This window comes from Schistocerca serialis, chromosome 7 (assembly GCF_023864345.2).
Source record: "Schistocerca serialis cubense isolate TAMUIC-IGC-003099 chromosome 7, iqSchSeri2.2, whole genome shotgun sequence".
Classification (NCBI taxonomy): domain Eukaryota; kingdom Metazoa; phylum Arthropoda; class Insecta; order Orthoptera; family Acrididae; genus Schistocerca; species Schistocerca serialis.
Genome location: NC_064644.1, coordinates 245,172,087 through 245,199,288, shown reverse-complemented (window position 1 = coordinate 245,199,288; position 27,202 = coordinate 245,172,087). Strand labels below are relative to the sequence as shown.

The 27,202-nt window shown below is 43.7% G+C and overlaps 1 protein-coding gene across 1 annotated transcript in view; it reads right to left on the bottom strand.

Moving 5' to 3' along the window:
- Positions 1 to 26,626, bottom strand: part of LOC126412633 (bumetanide-sensitive sodium-(potassium)-chloride cotransporter-like) — a 594,798-nt gene extending 568,172 nt beyond the window's left edge. The window contains exon 1 of the mRNA XM_050082310.1: positions 26,370 to 26,626. Coding sequence (XP_049938267.1) covers positions 26,370 to 26,624 — 255 coding nt within the window. The 5' untranslated portion in view covers positions 26,625 to 26,626. The remainder of the gene's footprint in view (positions 1 to 26,369) is intronic.
- Between the last annotated feature and the right edge of the window lie 576 nt (positions 26,627 to 27,202).

Below are 27,202 nucleotides of genomic sequence, written 5' to 3'. Positions count from 1 at the left end.
ATTTATTTGATTCCTCAGCGACTTGTATTTCTGTATTCCTGAGTTTCCCAGAACATTTTTGTGCTTCCTCCTATCATCGATCAATTGAAGTATTTCTTCTGTTACCCATGGTTTCTTCGCAGTTACCTTCTTTGTACCTATGCTTTCCTTCCCAACTTCTGCGAAGGCCCTTTTTAGAGATGTCCATTCCTCTTCAACTGTACTGCCTACTGAGCTATTCCTTATTGCTGTATCTATCGCCTTAGAGAACTTCAACTGTATCTCGTCATTCCTTAGTACTTTCGTATCCACTTCCTTGTGTATTGATTCTTCCTGACAAATGTCTTAAATTTAAGTTCACTCTTCATCACTACTTTATTGTGATCTGAGTCTACATCTGCTCCTGGGTACACCTTACAATCCAGTATCTGATTTCGGAATCACTGTCCGATCATGATGTAATCTAACTGAAATCTTTCCGTATCACCTGGCCTTATCCAAGTATACCTCCTCCTCTTGTGATTCTTGAACAAAGTATTCGCTATTACTAGCTGAAACTTGTTGCAGAACTCAGTCTTTCTCCTCTCTCATTCCTTGTCCCAAGCCGATTTTCTTCTACTCCTCCTCCTAAACTGCATTCCAGTCGCCCGTGACTACTAGATTTTCATATCCCTTTACATAGTGTATTACCCTTTCAATATCCTCATACGGTTTCTCTATCTCTTCATCTTCAGCTTGCGACGTCGTCATGTATACCTCAACTATCGTTGTCGCTGTTGGTTTGCTATCGATTCTGATAAGAATAATCCTATCACTGAACTGTTCGCAGTAACACACTCTCTGCCCTACCTTCCTATTCATAACGAATCCTACTACCGTTATACCATTTTCTGCTGCTGTTGATATTACCCTATACTAGGGTGACCAAACGTCCCGTAAAACCGGGATTGTTCCGGTTTTCATCCCTGTGTTCCGGTGTCCCGAAAATTTGTTTCGGGACGCTCGAAAGTCTCGGAATTCAGTTTTTAAATACATTTCGTGAAACGTTCTCAAATTTTTGGGATTTCGCTATATTAAAGGAAATACAACACAATAAATTAATATATTTTAACTTTTGTCTAAAACCTCCATTGTCCCATACTAGTAATCACAGTATCAGTATTGATACACTCGGGCAATAATTTACTTTTAGCGGTACTTTGCCCAGCAAATAGTAAGTTGTATTATTGTAACAGAGCTATGAAACCGTCCGATTGTCGCGCCAATTACACACTCATTGTCAGAACAGTGTAGTAGTTGTTTTATCAGACAAACTGCAATAGTTTTTTCTCATATTAGTGGTATTATTGCCGCAGTACTGTGAAACACAATGCCGAAACGTGCCTGCAAATTCAGTGACTGTTATTCCAAGGAATGGAATTTCATTAAGAAAGGTCGTTTTGATTACGAAGCAGAGTGTTCCGTATGTAACTGTTTTTTTAGTATAAGTCATGGTGGACGTTCCGACACAGTTGATCACATCAGGTCAAAGAAACACATTAACAGATACAGTGCACCGAGCTGCAGTAAAACTCTACAAAATTATTTTGTGAAACATCAGTCAAGTGAAGAGACGAAAGTTCGAGCAGCCGAGCTTACACTAGCCTACCACACGGTAAAACATCACCAAATTTATAGATCTAGTGATTGTACTACTAAGCTTAACAGCATTATGTTTGATGATTTTTCCATTGCAAAAAAGTTTAGTTCAGTAAGAACTAAAGTGTCAGCCTTAGTGAAAGGAGTTATTTCTCCCCAGAGTGTAAAGGAAAGCCTTGAATATATCAAAAAGTCTTCTTTCTAAGGGATATCCACTGATGCCAGCAATCATAAGGCCACTAAAATATTTCCGTTTCTTGTTCAGTTTTTCGATATTAATCAGGGAATTCAGACCAAACTTTTGAAGGTGAGTTCCCTACCTAATGAAACATCTGACGAAATTTCAAGATTTTGTATGAATACTATCGAAATGTTTGATCTTGAGAAAAATAAATGTGCGGCATTTTGTGGAGACAACACCAACACACACTTTGGTGGTTTAAAAAGACAAGGCAAATGCAACGTATTTACTAAATTAAAGGCAACATTGCATGAAAGCATTGAAGGCATAGGGTGCCCTGCACATGTTTTACACAATAGCGTGCAGACATCTGCTGACAGTTTAAGCTGTGATGTTGAAACTATCGTCATGAAGGTATACTCACACTTTTACATATATACTCTTAGAACAAAGAGGCTTAAGGAGTTCTGTGATTATGTGGGAACTGAATATATGAATGTAATGTGTCACTCGAAAGCTCGCTGGTCATCACTGTTTCCAGCAGTTGAAAGAGTAATCCGCCTGTTCGAACCGTTAAAAGATTTTTTCCTAAATGAAGACAAAGCCCCCAAAATATTGGTTCAGTTTTACAGTAACCCTTTAAGTGAAGCGTACTTATGGTTCATTCACAGTCAGCTTAGCACTTTGCAGCATGGGATAAAGGAAATTGAGGGAAGCGCGAAATGTGTAATAGAGGTAAATGATGTTTTGAAAAATACTCTGGAAACTGTTACTAAGAGGAGAGAACAGCATTTCTTTTAATGTTAAATCAGTCCTTAAAAGAGCACAAGTATCAGAAGCAGCGGAAAGGAGTTTTAGAGAAGAAGTTATCAAGTTTTATAACACTTCTGTAGACTATCTCAGCAAGTGTAGCGCCTCATATTTACTCTCATCGCCGGTGTTTAATTGGATGTTACTGAAGAGAGTGCCAAAATGGGAAAGTGTTGAAGAGACAGTTTCTTATTTGAAGAGTAAAGAGATTGAAATCGATGATTCCATTCTCTTTGATCAGTTCGGCATACTGACAAATTTTGTTGAAGAAAGTCTTCACAAGTGGAATGATGAAAAAAAAAACACCATTGTAATGTCATGAGAAGTGGATGAGTTTCTTTAAAAGCTGTGACTGTATTCAGCATTACTTTGAGTTGGTAATAATTGCAAGGTATTTATTTGCAATCCCAGCCCATAATGCCAATGTGGAAAGAATATTTTCGTTCATGAATATCCAGTGGACTGATGAAAGAAACAGAATTGAGGTGGACTCTCTTGAAGCAATCCTGCAGATCCTGTACAACTACAAAACGGATTGTGCCGAGTTTTATCACTGTGTCTCAAAGAACAAAGACATGATCAAGAAGGCTGGAGGCAGTGAAAAATACCCTTTTCTCCAAGGACAGTCAATTCCATCTACAAGTGCTCAGTAATATTGAAGCTCATGTTAATTTTAATTGATTAAAAGTTGAATATCTGTAAAATGTTGTAAAATCGTAATATATTTCTTTATTACTGTATACGTTTATTAAATGTCATTAATTATACAGATAATCTAGATTATATCAATCTTTTGTATCCTCTTATTAGTTATAATAATCGGGTTAACAAAATGTATCAACAAAACACTAATATTTAAAATTAAGAAACCTGGGTACATGTGGAATGAGGTGTCTATTGGCACGCGGGTGACTGTGTCCCGGTTTTCACCGAAAATAATTTGGTCACCCTACCCTATACTCATCTGACCAGAAATCCTTGTCTTCTTTCCAGTTCACTTCACTGACGCTTACTATTTCTAGATTGAGCCTTTGCATTTCCCTTTTCAGATTTTCTAGTTTCCTTACCACGTTCAAGCTTCTGACATTCCACGCCCCGACCCGTAGAACGTTATCCTTCCGTTGAATATTCAACCTTTCTCTTGTGGTAACCTCCCCCTTGGCATTCCACTTCCGGAGATCCGAATGGAGGACTATTCCGGAAACTTTTACCAATGGAGAGATCATCATGACATTTCTTCAACTACAGACCACATGTCCTGTGCATACACGTTACGTGTCTTTAATGCAGTGGTTTCCATTGCCTTCTGCATCCTCATGCCGTTGAATACTGCTTATTATTCCGCCATTAAGGGTAGTTTCCCATCCCTAGGACAAGAGAGTGCCCTGAACCTCTATCCGCTCCTCTGCCCTCTTTGAAAAGGCCGTTGGCGGAATGAGGGGTGACTTCTCAAGCCAGAAGTCTTCAGCTGCCAATGCCGATTATTAATCAAAATTTAAACAGCAGCGGGTTTCAAAACCGGGACCGAAGACGTTTTGATTATGAATCAAAGACGCCACCGCTTTTTTTAATTTTTTTTATTTTTGTCCGTTGTTGATCGTCGGGTTTGGTCGTTGCGGACATCACATGACATCCGTTAAAGTTCGTTTGTTGATCCTTCCACTCAATTTTTTATTACAGAGGCCAACCAGTTCCCTGACCGAACACGCTGAGGTAACGTGCCGGCTTCGCTAGACCAGGGTCTAGGAGTAAATAAAATCGTAACTCCTGAACGGTTTACGTTAGGACGTTCAAACTGCACGATTGGGCGCGGGACATGATGCGAACTGGTATGTGCATGCGCACGCGCCTTGTTGTCGGCCATTTTCATTTGGATGGCTTGGTCAATGAGCAAAATTGGTGCATTTGAGGGACTGAGAATCAGCATTCAACGGGTAACTGTGTGGTGTGCAACGTCCAATCATGTAATAATCGGTGCTATATTCCTTGATGGCAGGGTCACTACCGAACAATACGTGAAGATTTCGGAAGATGATTTCATCCCCATAGTCCAAAATGGCCCTGGTTTCGACAAGAACTGGTTCATTGAAGACGGAGCTCGACCCCATCGAAGCAGGCGAGTGTTTGATGTGCTGCAGGAGCTCTTTGGGGACCTCATTCTGGCTCTGGGGTACCCAGAGGCCATTGGCATGGGCCTCGATTGGCCGCCACATTCTCCGGATTTGAACAAATGCGACTCCTTTTTATGGGGCTATACTTCAGACAAGATGTACAGCAGTAACCCCAGAAGCATTGCTGAGCTGGAAACAGCCATTCAGGAGATCATCGACGGCATCGATGTTCCGACACTTCAGCGGGTCATGCAGCACTTCACTATTCGTGCGCGCCACATCATCGCCAATGATGGTAGGCGTATTGAACATGTCGTAACCTAAATCCTAATATCTGTAGTGACGTTTATATGTTGAATAAAGTGTGTGCGCGCCGTATTTTGTAACTAATTTACGTTTTTACGCAGTTCAATTATTGTCACCCTGTAAGATTCAACTCGTTTAATTTTGTGAAGTATATGGTATGTAATCGCAAGCCCACGGAATAACTGCGTTATTAATACCACGTTGAAACTTACCTGTACCACTGTTTGAAAAAAAATCTTGAAGCAGCCAGAAGGGGACGAGGTAACGAAATGAAATTTGACGAGTTGTGAGGGTGTGTTGTGTTATTTCAAGGATTATGACATCGAGTTTAATTTGCCATGAACGTCGCAGTATTACCTCACACATTATTATGACGTTGCATCTCCCTCCCCGCCACTTTCCCTCGCCTGGATGCATGCATTAATTCGGTTGGGAACGGTGTCATAAAGCAGATATATCCTGTCCTGAGGCAAAGTGGCCCACAATTTTTGTAACTAATTCTTGGTCTCCTGGGTACTAGTATTGGGGCAGAACTGAGATAAGAGCTGGCCCGCACACGTTCTGTTGAGAACAGCTCTTGTTATCATTAACATCACACCGACAGTTCATAGAGTCACGTACCGTACCGTATGTTGACGAGCATTATCCCGTTTGTAAATGGGTCTAAGAGGAAATACGCTCCAAGACAGAAAACGACGCACCCCAAAGGAATTATCCGAATTTGATGCATATCGGCAGAGATGATGTCCACTATTGGCCATTAAAATTGCTACACCACGAAGATGACGTGCTACAGACGTGAAATTTAACCGACAGGCAGAAGATGCTGTGATATGTAAATGATTAGCTTTTCAGAGCATTTACACAAGGTCGGCGCCGGTGGCGACACCTACAACGTGTTGACGTGAGGAAAGTTTCCAACCGACTTCTCATACACAAATAGAAGTTCTCCGGCGTTGTCTGGTGAAACGTTGTTGTGATGCCTAGTATAAGGAGGAGAAATGCGTACCATCACGTTTCCGAGTTTGATGAAGGTCGAATTGTAGCCTATCGCGATTGCGGTTTATCGTATCGCGACATTGCCGCACGCGTTGGTCGAGATCCAATGACTGTTAGCAGAATATGGAATCGGTGGGTTCAGGAGGGTGATACGGGACGCCGTGCTGGATGCCAACGGCCTCGTATCACTAGCAGTCGAGATGACAGGCATCTTATCCGCGTGGCTGTAACGGATCGTCCAGCCACGTCTCGATCGCTGAGTCAACAGATGGGGACGTTTGCAAGACAACAACCATCTGCACGAACAGTTCGACGACGTTTGCAGCAGCATGGACTATCAGCTCGGAGACCATGTCTGCGGTTACCCTTGACGCTGCCTCACAGACAGGAGCGCCTGCGATGGTGTACTCAACGACGAACCTGGGTGCACGAATGGCAAAATGTCATTTTTTCGGATGAATCCAGTTCTATTTACAGCATCATGATGGTCACATCCGTGTTTGGCGATATCGCGGTGAACGCACATTGGAAGCGTGTATTCGTCATCGCCATACTGGCGTATCACCCGGAGTGATGGTATGGGGTGCCATTGGTTACACGTCTCGGTCACCTCTTGTTCGCATTGACGGCACTTTGAACAGTGGACGTTACATTTCAGATTTGTTACGACCCGTGGCTCTACCCTTCATTCGATCCCTGCGAAGCCCTACATTTCAGCAGGATAATGCACTACCGCATGTTGCAGGTCCTGTATGGGCCTTTCTGGGTACAGAAAATGTTCGACTCCTGCCCTGGCCCGCACATTCTCCAGATCTCTCACCAACTGAAAACCTCTGGTCAATGGTGGCCGAGCAGGTGGCTCGTCACAATACGCCAGTCACTACTCTGTGGTATCGTATTGAAGCTGCATGGTCAGCTGTACCTGTACACGCCATCCAAGCTCTGTTTGACTCAACGCCCAGGCGTAGCAAGACCGTTATTACGGCCAGAGGTGGTTGTTCTCGGTACTGATTTCTCAGTTTCTATGCACCCAAATTGCTTGAAAGTAATCACATGTTAGTTCTAGTATAATGTATTTGTTTAATGAATACCCGTTTATCATCTACATTTCTTCTTGGTGTATCAGTTTTAATGACCAGTAGTGTACATGTACAGACAAACAAATGATTACCATTTCAGAAAAATTGGATGATTTATTCAAGAGCGAGAGCTTTACGAACTGAACAAGATAGTAATGTGTTGGTCCACCTGCGACCATCAGGAAAGCAATTACTCGGCTTGGCAGTAACTGTTAGGGCTGCTGGACGTCCCGTTGAGGGACATCGTGCCAAATTCTGTCCAGCTGGCGCTCGTCAAAATACCGAGCTGTTTCGAGACCCTGCCTATAATACTCCAAACCTTCTCAATCGGGGATAGAACTGTCGATCTTCCTGGTCAAGGTAGGGTTTGGCAAGCAAGGAGACATGCAGATGAAAGTCTCGCCGTTTGCGGGCAGCCACTATCTGGCTCAAATGTAAGCCCAGGAGTCTTGCCAAGAATGGCAACAAAACGGGGCATAGAATTTCGTCGACGTGCCGCAGTGCTGTAAGGGTACCGTGGATGACAACCAGAGCGGTCCTACTATGAAAATAAATGGCACCCCAGACCATCAACCCCGGTTGTTGGGTCGTATGGCGGGCGACAGTCAGGTTGGAATCCCGCCGTTGTCATGGCCGTTTCCAGACAAGTCTTCGACGTGTAATCTCATTGACTGGAATAAAACTCTCTTCAGTGATGAGCTCCGCTTCGATCTGAGCCCCGATGACCATCATTTAATAGTTTAACCGCTGGTAAATTGAGTGACATACTAATCTACAAGTAGTGTTGAAAAACAGCTTAACTCGCTACGACATACTAAGGTCTCAGGGCGCAATGGAGTCGGCCACGATCTATAAGGAATTTGCATCTGAATCAGCTTCGTTTTCGATGAAAATGTGCCGTGGATACGTTGAGCAGAGAAAAGTTACCTGTGACTGGAAACGAGCGCAGCTCACACCCATCTGCAGAAAAAGGAATTCAACCGAAGATCTGCCACCACCCTATATCACATACAATCATCTGTGCCAGAAAACTGAACCCTATTCTGATTTCAAACAGGAACAAAGCTGGAACAAAATTACATTCTTCGAGGAAGTCAACGTGGGTTTCAAAATATTGATCATGCGAAACTCAACTCCCACTCTTCACACGTGATGAGCTCCGTCCCTTGGACAGCAGAAGCTTTACTGAACCGATGTTTCTAGACTTTCTAAAAGCTTTTCATTCAGTACCAGCCTTGACGCCTTCTAAATTAAGTACGTTCCCGAGTTATGTCTAATCAGATTTGAGATTGTATTGAGAATGTACTGAAGGGGAAGATTGCAGCTGATCATCCTGGATGGGGAGTCATCTACTGACACTGAAGTAATATCTGATGTGGCCCAATAGAGTGTAATGGGACAGTCGCTGTGGCTGTATTCTTATATGTTAATGACTTAGAGGGTAGCGTTAGCAAAAATCTCAGGCATTTCGCAGATGAGGCCATCTTCACAAGGAAACTAAATCCGGCAAAAATTGTACTATCAAACGGGCAGATCTCGTGACAATATCAGCCTGACGAAAACATTGGCCACTAGCTCTTATTTTAGATAAATTGTGAATCCATACACTTCACGAAACTTAGAAGTGTGTTATTCTTTGGCTACATGATTAACGAATTACAACCATGGTCCGTCGTCATTTTCTCTTTCTAAGCTCGTGGCCCGTATAGGAAAAGTATTGTGGACTTGTGGATGTATAGAAAGAGTCCACGACGCATAATTATTTCTTACAAAACACACCCATACATACATGCGTACGTACTTTCGTATTGCCTTATTTCCCATCGTCCTGCATTCTAGGTCCTCCACAGCCACCATCACCCTACGTCTATGAATAATATCATATACATTTGGCAGTTTGAGTAGTGGTCTCAACTTTTGTTCTTGACCGGAAGAAGTGCGGGATAATAAGGAATTCCTCACACCTCAGAAACTAAGAAGTATATTTCAGCATCTATTGTACATAATTTATTATTTTTGCTCTTATGATGAAATGAGTAATTTTATTAGTAGCAAATTTCAAGTTCGATTCAACATTAATTCGCTTAATCCTCTTCCTGAAGATACTGATTGTGTCCGCTCTGTGCGATATTGCCTTTTGTTTGTTGGGCACACTCTAGTTCACTAGCGGAGGCGCTCTTAGTAACACAGTACGTACAACGCTCACTCGATTCTGTTCGTTGATCGAAATTCGACAGACCAAACAGTAAGTTACTCACTATAAACACGTACGGGGAAAACTCAGGTTGTTCAACAATCCCTGGACTAATAGTTACAAACTCTCAACATAAATAACGTTAGTTTCGGGGAAGACAATCGACTAGAACTGTTTGTATTTGAGCTAGAACGACAACATTGCTTGTTTGCTAGCGTGGGTAGACATTGTGTCACACCATGGAAGTACAACCAGTTTACAGTGACGGGCTTTATATCTGCTGGAGTAATTGTGGGGCCATTCTTCTCTGAAGAGACTACGACAGGTGAATGACAACATACCACTTTGCAGCAATGCCAACCTCGTCAAAATAAAAATTACTAAGTCTTCCAACAATATACACTAATGCTCATAAATTAAGGATAAATGCAGAATGTGGAGCCACATAACGTGGCACTACATAAAACTGGCGCTAACAGCATAGGCACATAGGGAACACACACGACACAGATCTGTAAGTCCACCGTCTTGGTGATAAGTTGAGAAAACCGTCCCGAAACACATGTGCCACAAAACTCCACTGTTCCCTGTGCATGTACTCCAACATCAATATGGGATATGATCACCATGCACACGTACACAGGCCACAGAATGGGTTGGCGTACTCTTGGTGAGTTGGTCGAGCAGCTGCTGGGGTATAGTCTCCCATTCTTGAACCAGTGCCTGTCGGAGCTTCTGAAGTGTCCTAGGGGTTTGAAGACGTGCAGCGATACGTCAAGCGAGAGCATCCAAGACGTGCTCGATTGGGTTTAGGTCTGAAGAACAGGCACTCAATTCACCTCATCTTCTGTCTCAAGGCACTCCTTCACGATGGCAGTTCGGTGTGGTCGTGCGTTATCATCCATCAGGAAGAAGGTGGGACCCAGTGCACCCCTGAAAAGGCGGACGTACTGGTGCAAAATGACGTCCCGATACACCTGACCTGTTACTGTTCCTCTGTCAAAGACATGCAAAGGTGTACGTGCACCAATCATACTCCCACCCCACACCGTCAAACCACGTCCTCCATGCTGGTCCCTTTCAAAGACATTAAGAGGTTGGTATCTGGTTTCTGGTTCACGCCAGATGAAAACTCGGCGAGAATCACTGTTCAGACTATACCGGGACTCGTCCGTGAACATAACCTGGGACCACTGTTCCAATGATCATGTACTGTGTTCTTGACACCAGGCTTTACGGGCTCTCCTGTGACCAGGGGTCAGTGGAATGCACCTTGCAGGTCTCTGGGCGAATAAACCATGTCTGTTCAGTCGTCTGTAGACTGTGTGTCTGGAGACAACTGTTCCAGTGGCTGCGTTAAGGTCCCAAGCAAGGCTACATGCAGTACTCCATGGCCGTCTGCGGGCATTGATGGTGAGATATCGGTCTTCTTGTGGTGTTGTACACTGTGGACGTCCCATACTGTAGCGCCTGGACACGCTTTCTGTCTGCTGGAATCGTTGCCATGATCTTGAGATCACACATTGTGGCATACGGAGGGCCCGTGCAACGACCTGCTGTGTTTGACCTGCCTCCAGTCGCCCTAGTATTCTACCCCTCATAACGTCATCAGCATGTGTTCTTTGAGCCATTTTCAACACACAGTCACCATTAGCACATCTGAAAACGACTGCACACTTACTCGCTGCACCGGACTTTGACATGCACCAACACATCTCTGCTTATGTGGACTGCTGCCAGCGCCACCGTGCGATGACCGCAGGTCAAATGCACCGCATGGTCATACCTCGAGGTGATTTAAACCCGCAATCCACCCACCAGAGCGTTGTTTCACCATGTATCAGCATTATCCTTAATTCATGAGCATGAGTGTGGTTCACCGTCGTATTATGTTTCACCCATGCAGCCATTTATAGGTATCAGATTTCTTCGGCGCCATATTATTTGTCAAAGAACTTAACCTTTTTATTTTTATTTATTTTTCTAATCTTGCCACAGATAACGCTGCACTATTGTAACTGCCTGTCAGTCCATTCTCGTGAAGAATGCAACTGTTGTTTTTTCTATTTAACAATGTTGTCGACGTTGTACTCCCATCGAAAGATAGCTTTCGGACATTGTTACCTATTAACGTTTTTTACATAACAGTATAGGCTTTCATGGCGTCCTCATATACTTTGTATCTTCTTAGTTTAGAGGTTGTTACCAGAATAAGGTGGAGGGGGAAAAGGAAAGGAAAGTGAAGGGAAGGAACTATTGATGTCAGCTGCATCGGGACTTTATGAGTAATCAGAGGCGACGAGTGGCTCAAAAATGGCTCTGAGCACTATGGGACTTAACATCTGTGGTCATCAGTCCCCTAGAACTTAGAACTACTTAAACCTAACTAACCTAAGGACATCACACACATCCATGCCCGAGGCAGGATTCGAGCCTGCGACTATAGCAGTCGCGCGGTTCCGGACTGCGCGCGACGAGTGAAAATGTTTGCTGGACTGGGGTTCGAATCTGAGATCACCTGCTTGCTAGGTGGTCGCGCTAACCATTGCGCCATATGGACAGTTTTTATCGCAGTTACGCAGACCGTTTCGGCACGCCTCTCTGCCGACCCACATTCCCACCTAGCGCTACCTGTCCGCAGTCCCTATCCACGTCGCCCACTCTCGCTACTTTGAGATTCCCGCAGGAGGTCGAACATAACTGTGTATCAGCACTGAAGGTGATACATCGATTGCCCATCGAGGCACATCAGTTATTGAATGCGCGGTGTCTCTTCTTTCGGACATATCCGAAAGAACAGGCACCATGCTTTCATACAAATGACTTGTATTTTGCCATGAAAGCTCCTGGAAAGAAGGAGAGAGAGATACTAACAAGTGGAGGTTGGGATCTGAGAGTGAATCGTCCGCGGTTGCTTCAGTCGAGAACAGAATCTCCGCCGAACGGCCGAAGTCCGGATTCGAATCCCTACCTAGCACATCATAATAGTTTCTAGCAATGGTAATGACCGAAGGGCCTACAGAAATAGGTCAGAATATTTATTAATTTACTATCAGCGATGGCGAGATACAATGGAGAGGGAAGATCGGTTGTCAACGCAGAGATCCGATTCACTGTGGACCGCAGAAACAAACAGGTTGGAGTTTTCGATTCTAGCTTAAATTGTGGTCAAGGTTAGGAATTAGTGGTAATTTTAATTTTATTCTCAAAGGTAAAATATAAAAGAATCTTTGAAACCTACTAACCATTCATAAATATTCTTGTATGTTTTACCTGACGATGAGGACCTGCTGGACCTGCTCTCGAAACACTTCGTGTGTCGTGTGATATTATCGCGAATTTTAATATTTTACGAAAACTTGGGTTGCTACGACTCTCTGAGATGGCTTAAGAGTGGAAAGTGTGCTCCCTGCCGCCGTTGGATAAGCAGCTGCCAGCAGCAAGTCGTATATTCTTAGCTTACTTATTTATTACATAGTTTAATTCTTAACTTCTTTGCGTGTTTTTGGGTACTTGCATTGTTTAATTCATAAATTTCGGGAGTATTATAGTATTTGAGAGTTGTAGCATCGCGCTTTAGTGTTTATTTCGTAGATTCTTACTTAAATTGCGTGTGAGTTTCGTATAGGAGGTGTAATTTCGAGTTTTAGTTACTGCAATCGTAAATTCAGGCAGATTGTAGCGCAATCGTTAGGCATTTGTACAGGTTAGTTCATACATTCTTTACATGTTTCCCTTGCGTTATCTAGGCACGGACTCGTGTTTCAGTAACTGTTGTTCAACATCGATTAGAATGGACAGGGACTGTGATTGCTGTGTTCGGATGAGGGCTGACTGCAAGCGGCGCTGACTTCGGTCGCGCAGCTTGAGGCTGTTGCCAATAGGCACCACTGTGGGGAGCCGGACTTGGGTATCACGGGGATGTCAACCTCGTCCCGTCTGTCCCCAGATCGGTCTGCCGCTGTGGTTGCCCCGGTTGCTGCCCGCAGTGGGGCTGAGCCCTCGCCTGTGGTTGATTGGGAGGTCGTTCCAAGGCGTGGCAGGCAGCGAAAGACGTCCCCGGAGGCTGATCAGAAAGCTTCCCCGGTGCGTCTGACAAACAGGTTTCACGCACTGTCTCTGACTGAGCCAGATGCAGCTGCCTGCCCTGTTTCAGAGGATTATTCTCAGCCTTCAAGGTCCGGGCAATCGCAGAGGGTGGGCTTATTGGTAGTTGGGAGCTCCAATGTTAGGCGCGTAATGGGGCCCCTTAGGGATACGGCGGCTAAGGAGGGGAAGAAATTCAGTGTGCACTACGTGTGCATTTCGGGTGGAGTCATTCCTGATGTGGAAAGGGTCCTTCCGGACGCCATGAAGAGCACAGGGTGCAGCCAGCTGCAGGTGGTGGCACATGTCGGCACTAATCACGTGTGTCGCTTTGGATCTGAGGAAATTCTCTCTGGATTCCAGCGGCTATCTGATTTGGTGAAGGCTGCCGGTCTTGCTTACGACATGAAGGCAGAGCTCACCATCTGCAACTTCGTTGACAGAACCGACTGCGAACCTTTGATGCAGAGCCGGGTGGAGGGTCTGAATCAGAGGCTCAGACGGTTTTGCGACCGTGTTGGTTGCAGATTCCTTGACTTGCGCCATAAGGTGGTGGGGTTTCGGGTTCCGCTGAATAAGTCAGGAGTTCATTACACTCAGCTGGCGGCTACACGGGTAGCGGAGGCTGTGTGGCGTGAACTGGGCGGTTTTTTAGGTTAGAAGGCCTCGGGAAAGTACGGGGTGGGCTGCAATCTCAAAGGTGCATGGCAAATACAGGACGTGCTTGGATCAAGGAACAGTCGGAATTGTAGTTGTAAATTGTTGTAGTTGTGCTGGGAAAGTCCATGAGCTTCAAGCGCTAATAGAAATCACAGAAGCTGAAATCGTTATAGGTACAGAAAGCTGGCTAAACCCTGAAATAAGTTCTGCAGAAATTTTTACGAAGTCTCAGACGGTTTTCAGGAAAGATAGATTAGGCAGAATTGGTGGTGGAGTGTTTGTGTCTGTCTGTAGTGGTTTATCTTGTAGTGAAGTCGAAGTAGATACTCCGTGCGAATTGGTATGCGTGGAGGTTATACTTAACAGCCGAACTAAGTTAATAATTGGTTCCTTCTACCGACCCCCAGACTCCGATGATATAGTTGCTGAACAGTTCAGAGAAAATTTGAGTCTCGTAACAAATAAATACCCCACTCATACGGTTATAGTTAGTGGGGACTTCAACCTTCCCTCTATATGTTGGCAAAAATACTTGTTCAAAACCGGTGGTAGGCAGAAAACATCTTCCGAGATTGTCCTAAATGCTTTCTCCGAAAATTATTTCGAGCAGTTAGTCCACGAACCCACGTGAATTGTAAATGGTTGCGAAAACACACTTGACCTCTCAGCCAGAAACAATCCAGAGCTAATAGAGAACATCATGACTGATACAGGGATTAGTGATCACAAAGTCGTTGTAGCTAGGCTCAATACCGTTTCTTCCAAATCCACCAGAAACAAACGCAAAATAATTTTATTTAAAAAAGCGGATAAAGTATCACTAGAAGCCTTCCTAAGAGACAATCTCCATTCCTTCCGAACTGACAATGCAAATGTAGACGAGATGTGGCTCAAATTCAAAGAGATAGTAGCAACTGCAATTGAGAGATTCATACCTCATAAATTGCTAAGAGATGGAACTGATCCCCCATGGTACACAAAACAGGTCCGAACGCTGTTGCAGAGGCAACGGAAAAAGCATGCGAAGTTCAGAAGAACGCGAAATCCCGAAGATTGGCTAAAATTTACAGACGCGCGAAATTTGGCACGGGCTTCAATGCGAGATGCCTTTAATAGGTTCCATAACGAAACATTGTCTCGAAATTTGGTAGAAAATCCGAAGAAATTCTGGTCGTATGTAAAGTACACAAGCAGCAAGACGCAGTCAATACCCTCGCTGCGCAGTGCCGATGGTACTGTTACCGACGAGTGTGCCGCTAAACGGAGTTATTGAACGCAGTTTTCCGAAATTCCTTCACCAGGGAAGACGAATGGAATATTCCAGAATTTGAAACACGAACAGCTGCTAGCATGAGTTTCTTAGAAGTAGATACCTTAGGGGTTGCGAAGCAACTCAAATCGCTTGATACGGGAAAGTCTTCAGGTCCAGATTGTATACCGATTAGGTTCCTTTCAGATTACGCTGATACAATAGCTCCCTACTTAACAATCATATACAACCGCTCGCTAATCGATAGATCTGTACCTGCAGATTGGAAAATTGCGCAGGTCGCACCAGTGTTTAAGAAGGGTAGTAGAAGTAATCCAACGAACTACAGACCTATATCATTGACGTCGGTTTGCAGTAAGGTTTTGGAGCATATACTGTATTCAAACATTATGAATCACCTCGAAGGGAACGATCTATTGATACGTAATCAGCATGGTTTCAGAAAACATCGTTCTTGTGCAACGCAGCTAGCTCTTTATTCGCACGAAGTAACGGCCGCTATCGACAGGGGATCTCAAGTTGATTCCGTATTTCTGGATTTCCGGGAAGCTATTGACACCGTTCCTCACAAGCGACTTCTAATCAAGCTGCGGGCCTATGGGGTATCGTCTCAATTGTGCGACTGGATTCGTGATTTCCTGTCAGGAAGGTCGCAGTTCGTAGTAATAGACGGCAAATCATCGAGTAAAACTGAAGTGATATCAGGTGTTCCCCAGGGAAGCGTCCTGGGACCTCTGCTGTTCCTGATCTATATAAATGACCTGGGTGACAATTTTAGCAGTTCTCTTAGGTTGTTCGAAGATGATACTGTAATTTACCGTCTAGTAAGGTCATCCGAAGACCAGTATCAGTTGCAAAGCGATTTAGAAAAGATTTCTGTATGGTGTGGCAGGTGGCAGTTGACGCTAAATAACGAAGAGTGTGAGGTGATCCACACGAGTTCCAAACTAAATCCGTTGGAATTCGATTACTTGATAAATAGTACAATTCTCAAGGCTGTCAATTTAACTAAGTACCTGGGTGTTAAAATTACGAACAACTTCAGTTGGAAAGACCACATAGATAATATTGTGGGGAAGGCGAGCCAAAGGTTGCGTTTCATTGGCAGGACACTTAGAAGATGCAACAAGTCCACTAAAGAGACAGCTTACACTACACTCGTTCGCCCTCTGTTAGAATATTGCTGCGCGGTGTGGGGTCCTTACCAGGTGGGAATGGCGGAGGACATCGAAAGGGTGCAAAAAAGGGCAGCTCGTTTTGTATTATGACGTAATAGGGGAGAGAGTGTGGCAGATATGATACGGGAGTTTGGATGGAAGTCATTAAAGCAAAGACGTTTTTCGTCGCGGCGAGATCTATTTACGAAATTTCAGTCACCAACTTTCTCTTCCGAATGCGAAAATATTTTGTTGAGCCCAACCTACAGATATAGAAATGATCATCAAAATAAAATAAGAGAAATCAGAGCTCGAACAGAAAGGTTTAGGTGTTCGTTTTTCCCGCACGCTGTTCGGGAGTGGAATGGTAGAGAGATAGCATGATTGTGGTTCGATGAACCCTCTGCCAAGCACTTAAATGTGAATTGCAGAGTAGTCATGTAGATGTAGATGTAGAGTGAAATGTTTTTTAACCGGTGACAGGTGTGACTTCATAGACAAGCCTCTGGAGCCGAGATAAGTGAAGTCACTAGCGCATGCGCAGGTATCGGGCTCGAATTTCGGATATGTAAGAAGATTTTCACAACCAGTATTTCGCCGCGAAAGGAGAGAGATACTGGTAGCGTGAAGTAGCCGATCACCTGTTTTCTTTGCGTCTGTGCTCTGGATCAAATTCGGAAGCTCTCCTCAGTGTCACATAGATGAGGCTCATGTGACTCTTTTGACTGTTATCCGCTATGTGCGCAAATGTCCGCGAGGAGTAATCTATGTAACGGCATCCTCTCCCATATCTCTCTCATCGTTACCAATTCAAACACAACACCACACTGTATGCTGAAGCCGTTTACATCACTTGCTTATTCACCCCCTTACGAAATGCTGTAGACACACATCTGTCAAGTTACTCGTGTCTGAAGGAAGCTGTTCTACACCCACACCAATAATCTGCAAGCCCCCTCAAGGTGTGTGGCGATCATTTCCCGAGATGTATGTTGAAGAAAGTTATTTGTTGCCTGACTCTTCATAGAACGTTTGTTTTGGAAATTTTAAAATCAGACTTGTCTGCAATGTGTAGTGCCTTCCTTGTAGGATCTGCCACTTAGTAAAGGAACCCATGACAAATCCTGCCGCTCTTCGATCGATCTTGTCTATCTTCTCCATCAGTCCTACGTCGTAAAGTGTCACGTTTGGCGTCGAGCATTGAGAGGGGAGTCCTTCATAAATCAGGTTGGTTCTATTCAGGATTCCAATACACCATATTGTTCCCCACTCTTGGCTACAACACCCTATTTTTCAGCGTAACTTCCGTCCAATGTGACGGCCTTACACCACCTTACTGGAGTGCCTGCATGCCGGCATCGTGTCACTATATTGTTGGGCGTTGGAGCCAACATCTTGTTGTATATCAATAATTTCATCATCTACGTACTGCTTCCCATAGAGTGCACCCTTCATCTGCCCAGACGGATGGGAGTCAGAAGGTGCGAGATCCGTCTTGTAGGATGACTGAGGAAGAACAGTCAAGTTTTGTGAGCTCCTTTCGGATCACAGACTTGTATGAGGTTCTGCGTTATCATGGAGAAGGAAAAGTTCGTTTGCATTTTTGTGGCGACGCTGCAGTCGTTTCTTCAGTTTCCTGAGGGTAGCACAATACACTTCAGAGTTGATTGTAGCTGCAAACAGAGTAACTCCTTCAGAGTCCCTGAAGATCGTCGCCATTACTTTACCGACGGATGGTGTGGCTTTGAAAATTTCTTCGGAAGAGAAGTGGTGTGACGCCACTCCATTGATTGACGTTTAGTTTCCGGTTCGAAGTAGCGAACCCATGTTTCATCACCTGTGACGATGTTCCACAAAAAAACTGTCACGATCAGCCTCGTAACGCGCAAGCAATTCTGCGCAATGGTCCTTCGTTGCTCTTTACTGCTTTCTGTTAGGAGGCGAGGATTCCAGCGGGCACACACCTATCAATACCCCAACTGGTGGAGGTATGTGTCAGCGCTAGGAACAGGTACGTTCAGTTGAGCAGCGAGGTGTTTGACTGATCACCTCGAATGAGAGTGTCCGCACGTTCCAGTTTTACAGGAGTCACGGCTGTGTGCAACCGGCAAGCACGCGGGAGATGGTACAGATTTTCGCGACCTTGTTGCGGTGATCACAGACGCCTCTGCCAACGACTCACCGTGCTCTTATTCATTGCCAGGTCTCAGATATTCAGCATGCATCTATTAATATTTGTGGTGCTCCGGTTTTCCGGCAAAGGAAACTCAGCGCAGTTATCTGCTTGAAACGCACCTCCGTTGCATTCGCCAATTTGAAGACTAGGTATAGCACCGCCACTTATCAAAATGTCACCAAGCTGTAGGTGCTGAAGTGTGAATATTCCATAATATTCCACAACAAATACCGCACTTTTTCAACCGAAACTGGCCGAGAAAAATATGAGTTCCCTAACTTACTGGACGTCCGTCGTACTCATAAATCGAACATGTGTTTTGCAAGCTATTTCTTTCGTGAATGCATTACACATCCTTACGAATCTTCCAGTGCATGCCTGGCATCTGCTTTCCTATAATAGTTTTATGTGACTGTTCCACTTGGGGCGGGTACTCCCAGATATTTTACGGTTGCTACTGTTCCCGTGATTTATTGGTAACAGTGTAATCTAACAGTATTGGGTCCTTCCACCTATTTGTACACAATTTACTTTGAAGGTAAACTGCCAATTCGTCTCCCAAGCTCTGCCTGAGGCAGAGAACCTCTTATCACAACTCTCACTTTCGACAAATGTGACACTCAAATTGCTGTAGATTTGATTATAGGCTGCACTCACGATGATGCATACTCTTTACGCAGAAAAGCAGGGTGTATCTCTTTCTTAACCATTTAAAGCGGTTACACAATCAAAGTTAAGTGCAGGCATACAATTGACTTCCGTTCGAATGTCCGAAAGAAACTATACACCAAAATGAGGCTTTAGCAGTATGTCGTGAGGGAAGGCCCACTGAACAATTGAATATTTATAAACTAATTCTTTCTACAGTTAGTAATTCTCTGTCCTTTTTCCGTGACATCGCATATGTTCGGCTTATAAAACAGAGTCTTTGATTCTCATTCTCTATATCAACCAATTTAAATTGTTTTTATTACAATCCCATGACATTTCCTTGAACCGACAACCTCTAAATTTGTTTATCCAGGATATTACAGAAATTATACGGAATTCACTTAGTGCTCAAGCGGAGAGCATAAGTTTTTCGTTGTTCGAGATCAGTTTACACTTTTCTCAATACTCAACTATTTTGTTTAAGTAATTTGTAATTCGTTTTTATCTTCTGTTGGCTTTAAATGGTTCAAATGGCTCTAAGCACTACGGGACTTAACATCTGAGGTCATCAGTCCCCTAGACTTACAACTACTTAAACCTAACTAACGTAAGGACAGCACACACATCCATGCCCAAGACAGGATTCGAACCTGCGATCGTAGCGGCACGGCGGTTCCGGACTGAAGCGACTAGGAACCCACAGTGTCATCTGCAAACATACTAAGAGGGCTCCTCAGACTCTCTTACAAACGATTTATATAGATCAAGAGCTACAACGCTTCTGTCGCCAGATATGACCTGAGTTTCACCACAAGAGTTCCCATCAGTCATGCTTTACTGCGACCCTTATGGCAAGAAATCATGAGTTCAGTCGCGTAGTTGAGACGATATACCATAGAACGCCATTTGTTATAAAGCTACTTGTAACGAGCGGTGTCCGTATTCTGCTGGTAATCTTCGAGTATGGATATCAACAGGAGAGCCCTTGTCGGTAACTCATTGGTTCAAATGGCTCTGAGTACTATGCGACTTAACTTCTGAGGTCACCAGTCGCCTAGAATTTAGAACTAATTAAACCTAACTAACCTAAGGACATCACACACATCCATGCCCGAGGCAGGATTCGAACTTGGGACCGTAGCGGTCGCTCGGTTCCAGACTGTAGCGCCTAGAACCGCACGGCCACTCCGGCCGGTGGTAACTCATTACTTCAGACGAATGAAGAGAGAGATTTTCTGAAACCTTGCTTGGTACATGTCAGTAGCACATCTTCGACGTATTTTAGTAATGGTTGAACAAGATATATGTCGCAAAATGCAAGTGCAACTCGATATTACTGAAAATAGTCTACAGTTCTGCGGATTACTTTTATTTCCTTTTTGTGAATTAGTGTATCCTGTGAAACTTTCCAGTCTTTAGGAACAAATCTTCAGTCGAGCCGGTTGGTCCCGGCGGAGGTTCGAGTCCTCCGTCGGGCATAGGTGTGCGTGTTTGTCCTTACGATAATTTAGTTAAGTAGTGTGTAAGCTTAGGGACTGATGACCTTAGCAGTTACGTCCCACAAGACTTCACACATATTTGAATTTTTTCAGTCGAGCGAGCCGAATGCTTCATGTATCTGATACTTTGAAATTTAATTTATAAGAATACTACAGTCATGTGTTAATATTCTACTAAATGATCGCTTGATGATGATTTATGACTTGCAACGCATCGTGGCCTATTGTAAATATCTATAAAATACACGTAGCTTATGGCTCGTAGTACCTCTTTGATCTTTTTTTTTTTTTTTTTTTTAGGAGTGCAATAACTCAGTGTTGAACGTAATTTTTCCAAAACATTTAAAAATTCATTTCCCCATTAACTTTCATACCAATTTCTCTAAAATTTACCTAATATGCACATAAGGCTCTCGTTAATTAAAAGAATTCATTTTAAAATATTTCATTGTCACGAACTTACAGCTTCTAACTACGTTCCACTGCTGTAGTAGAAGTACTGCATATATCTTTTCTTAAAAAGTATTAACAGGAGACAAATGGAACTTACAATGTCGCCAAAAAATATCTATGACCCAATCTAATGAAATAAAACTATTGTATTTCAGGTACTTTTAATTCTATAAGTATGGAAGCACTTTTTATTTATAATTTTCAGCTTCGAATTGTTTATGAGTTTATAGGTGTATGATATTACAAAACAATTTCGTTGGCTGGAGAATGGATACTATAAAAAGCTAGAGTAAAAACCTGTCGAGCAGATTTTGAGAAAATATGAGTTCAGAACCAAATATTTAAGTCACGGAAAAAAGCATTTAACGAAAAATACACATTATGTTTAAACACTCTATGCACACCAGTGTTCCGCAGCAAGTGAATACATGCTACGCGAAAAACTATTAATAACATGGCATTCGTTTTCAATGTTTTGGTGACACTAATTTTTTTAAACTTAATTATGATTTTTTGTTATTAATTGTGATTTGAAATTGAAGTAATCGCTGAACAGAACGAGTTTCTCGTTCTTTCAGAATTCTATCAATTTTCAAAATAAACAAGGACTTTCATCAAAACACCCGAATTGTCAAAGTGTTGCATCAGAGGAGAAGTTTGGAAAACCCTGATGTAGAGATTCTCTTCGAGCCATATCTACTCGGATACCAAATTCAACACATCATAACTCGAAATCAGTAGACGATATGCGTGTGAAAAAAATTTTCTAAGAGCTACAACCTCTTAAATAGCAATAAGTGCAGTTCCATTGTTTTGACCATAACACTAAACTAGAAAGCATAATCGAGAGTGTATACATTAACGACCAGCAGCACTTATTAGCGTGGGCTAGCGATGCTATTGTGTGCTGGATAGTTGCGTCGGGAGACGGTCATAAGAACTAGCAGAAAAAAACTGGAAGAAAATTGCACTTGCTGCGATGTGTACGAGAACCACACTTGGCAGCGTTTACATCGTAATAAACGATTCCGGCCGCATTGCGTTTGAAATTCAGCACGTCTCTCGGACGATTTTATGAATAGTTTCACTGTCAACATTAACAACCACTGTAACACTGCGCACGTCTTTTCCAGAGCTGTCAAGTACCATTAATCAAATGGCATCGTTCCATTTACAAACATATTTACTTCAATATCACGGTTGATACAAGTTTTAAGTGGATTAAACGTGCAACAAAATTACGTGAATTCATTACATCCATTGAGGACGATGTAGTACGACTGTAATATGCAAACAGTCGCTTTGAGAAAGTGATAAGATTTATGATACCGTTAACTATTTTACTGCTCACTGCAGTTTCATTCGCAGAAGACGGTGTCACGGAAACGATATTTTCTGGACCATGTGCAACTAAGTGCTGATGTCAACGTGCTTGCGCTGTCTCGTGCTATCCTTTCCAGTAACGTACATTAAAAACAAACACTGAACGTAAATTCGAGCATGTGAGTTCAGTGTTCGTTTACTGTGAAACCAAATGCGCGTAGGTACTGTGTGTTTATCGGAATGAATTTGTCATGGATGCCACGAGGAAGTGGAGTAACAACGATCGAGCCGCACGTGCTCCAGAAAATGCTTCTGTAACACTTCCATTTGATGACGAGCCTGAAGTGGTTGGAAAACTATTTAGTGGTACAATAATCGTATCATATTTAAAAAGCGACTGATTGCATATTACACGTACACAAAAACTTGACAAATGCGGGTAGGACTCGCGCTTGAGGTTTCCATACATATTTAATTATGTATGTATGTTTTGATGAGTGAATTTGTGAATGTCAAAAGTGTGACATTGATGGCCATACCTTTTGATTACACTGACTTAGAAGATGATTATTTACGCCGCCAGGAGATCGTAGACATTGATATTTGACGTAAATGTCAATTTGATACCTCTATCTGTTTATGATTAAAAGGGTTTTAACGGATGGACGGATAGACAGACAGGCAACAAATAGAAAAATAATATTTTTTGTATGATATAACTACAGGTTAACAATTTTCATGTTTCTTCCTTTACTTGTTCTATGAAACCTTGCTACTTGGCAAATTTCATGATTCTAGGTCAACGAGAGGTACCCCATAAGTTTCGATGAGTGAGCATCAAAATGTGTGACATAAATGGCAGTGTATTTAATTGCACTGACTTAGAACCTTGAATTTTTTATACCACCAAGAGATCGAAGACCTATGTATCTGCCTAAATTTCAGCTTGATACCTATACCTGTTTCTGAGAAAAAGTGGTCTTATCGGACAGACAAATAACAGAGTGATAGTATAAGAATTCCGTTATTACCGACTGAGGTTAGGGGTGCGAAAAACCGACTGGTTTAAACTGATACCGGTAATTTAATTCTGAAAACCGGTATTTTTCGGTCCCTGTTCAGTCTGGGTTATAACATTTTTTTTACTTTTTATTAATTACAGAGCAAAAAACCGAAATATCAACTAGCCATAACAGCAGTACTAATTTTTTTCTTTTTTAAATGAACTTTCTTTAAATAGAATCCGCACTGGTTTGAAATATTTCGTTATTACAGAAAATGTGAAAACCGATCAGAGCTTTTTTTCATAGCAATCCGGACGAAACGAACAACAAATGTATGGAATAAGAATTGGTACGGAATTGTTGCGATCATAATATCCCTATAGCCGCGTGTCGTGGTTACGTGGCCGTGTACATTTAGTGTGCAAGACTCGCATCCCTCATAGTACTCTGTACGGTATTTTCTCGTTGCAGAATGGCACCAACCATAGTCTGGAAATATTTTTACGCTGTGACGTAGCCCTGAGGCACATTGCTGCATTTGCTTTAAGAGATTGAAGTTTTGTCTGCCATTTCAATAAAATAATGAAAGAGGAAGGAAATTATGGTAAAAGTTGTTGTTGTCTTGAGTCCAGAGACTGGTTTGATGCAGTTCTCCATGTTACTCTATCCTGTGCAAACTTCTTCATCTCGAAGTAACTTCTGCACCCTACATCCTTTTGAATCTGCTTAGTGTATTCATCTCTTGGTCTCTCTTTACGATTTTTACCCTCCACGGTGCCTTCCAATACTAAATTGACGATCCCTTCATGCCTCAGAAAATGTCCTACCAACCGATCCCTTCTTTTGATAAGTTGTGCAACAAATTCCTCTTCCCCCCAATTCTATTCAGTACCTCCTCATTAGTTACGTGATCTACCCATCTAATCTTCAGCATTCTTCTGTAGTGCCACATTTCGAAAGATTCTATTCTATACTTGTCTAACTATTTATCATTCATGTTTCACACCCATAGATGGCTACACTCCATACAAATTCTTTTAAAAAAGACTTCCTGACACTTAAACCTATACTCGATGTTAACAAATTTCTCCTCTTCAGAAACTCTTTCCTTGCCATTGCCAGTCTACATTTTATATCCTCTCTACTTCAACCATCATCAGTTATTTCGCTCTCCAAATAGCAAAACTCATGGCCTTTGCTCTCTTTGACAGAATTACAATGTCATCGGCAAAGCTCAAAGTTGTTATTTCTTCTCCATGGACTTTAATTCCTACTCCACATTTTTCTTTCGTAACAGCAATAAATTAAAAACTTAAATATTCACTCATAATAAACAATAAAAATAGCAAGCAGCTAATCTGTGGTTGCCTGTCTACATAATATAACTATCTATCTGCCTGTAGCCCTTGAAACGGGCGATTTGAAGCAAAATCAGAGTTCCTCACACTCAGATTTCACCTTTTAGAACTACCTATCCCTAATGTCCAAATAGTGATATGATCCCCAACTACAGTATGATTTTTGGCAGAGTTTCAAAAAATTAGAACAAATAGGAGAGTACTGGAGATTTTTCTAATATTCAACCACGTATCACTTTTCGAGGAAAACGGAACGGCCGGCCTGTGTGGCCGAGCGGTTCTAGGCGCTTCAATCTGGAAGCACGCGACCGCTACGGTTCGAATCCTGCCTCGAGCATAGATGTGTGTGACGTCCTTAGGTTAGTTAGGTTTAAGTAGTTCTAAATTCTAGGGGACTGATGACCTGAGATGTTAAGTCCCATAGTGCTCAGAGCCATTTGAACCATTTTAAAACGGAACGGTGGACGGATTAAGTTTTCTTTTATTCGTGTATTTAATTTAATATTCTGATTCTATGTATCTTGAAATCAAAAGAGTCACAGTTTTTCATTCTTTATTCGATTTCTACGTTTATTACAGGAAATAATGAGAATAAAAAACAAAAAACGGTCATTTCAGAAACCGGTTATCTTGAGAGGGGTTATCAAAAAAATGATTCATATGGCTCTGAGCACTATGCGACTTAACTTCTGAGGTCATCAGTCGCCTAGAACTTAGAACTACTTAAACCTAACTAACCTTAGGACATCACACACATCCATGCCCGAGGCAGGATTCGAACCTGCGACCGTAGCGGTCGCTCGGTTCCAGGCTGTAGGGCCTAGAACCGCACGGCCACTCCGGCCGGCAGGGTTTAACAGCTGGGTTGAATTGGCGTGGGGAAAAACCGACATAGCTTAAAACCGGCTGCTTCGGTGATAATCGCCATCCCTACATGAGGTACAGTAGAGCGTCGATTATCCGAAAGTCGGTCAACCGAACGGCCGCTTAACCGAACTGTGTACTCGCTCGCACCTGTTACTCTCCCACCCTACCGTCCATCATCCCCCTCACTACCAAAAAAATGACGAACGGAATGATATGTCCGAAATTATCGGTATGCTAAAAGAAATAGATTGCCACGAATGTGATGAAGAAGACGTTCATGAATGGATGAAAATCGATGATGCAGATCCAGGACACCAAATCATGCAGGACAGCGAGATTGTAAACGTCGTCACTGATAAAGATGACGCCGCCAGCATCTCATCAGTCAGTGCTCCAGAAAGTGAAGATGAAAGTGTACCAACAGCTTCTGAGGCGTTTACTTGTTTAGATACTGCCTTGCGATGGTTTGAAGCCCAAGATGAAAGTGACCAGTTTCAGAGAGCGCGCGGGGGCGCAGCCGGCGGCGTGCGGCAACAGGTGGCGGCGGTCCCGGCGCGCGGCGGCTTACCTTGCCGGAGTACTTGCCCTCGTGCAGCTCGTCGAGCGTGGGCCGGTAGGCGTGCGGCGAGTTGGTGAAGTCGCGGTAGTGCTCTGCCCGCGGCGGCACCTCCCTCGTCAGCTGGCCCAGCGAGCGCCACTCGTCCGCCACAGCGAACACCTCGAAGCGCTGCGGCTGCCCGTCGCCGCCCTCCGCGTCGTCGCCGGCGGGCGGCACGGCGTGCATCTCCAGCTCCAGGCGGTCGCGCGCCGGGCTGCTGGACATGGCGGGGCGTCGGCGGTGGCCACACTGGCGCCGGCCGCCGGGCAGCGCGGCCCGCGGGCGTGGGCCGCCCCCACCACAGCCGCCGCCGGCCGGCCGGCCCGCCGCGGCCTTCCGGTAGCCGCCGCTGGCGCTACAGTGGCCGCCGTGCGCGCCACACGCAGTGGCGGTCTTGCATTCTAGGCACATTCGCCCCTCATCCCCAAGAAAAAGCCGGCTTTCCATATGCAACTAAGGTGACATCACGCGAGTGACGCCACTGAAGTTGCGGGTGGAAACACCCACGTTCGATATACGGTGCCAGTAACAGTCCCACAACGAGGATCGCCGGCCGCTGTGGCCGATCGGTTCTGGGCTCTTCAGTCCGGAACCGCGCTGCTGCTACGGTCGCAGGTTCGAATCCTACCTCGGGCATGCATGTGTGTGATGTCCTTAGGTTAGGTTTAACTTCTAGGCGACTGATGACCTCAGAAGTTAAGTCGCACAGTGCTCAGAGCCATTTGAACCGTTTGTTAAGTCCCATAACGCTCAGAGCCATTTGAACAACGAGGATCGTCATCAATTTAAGGAAAACGCGTGGA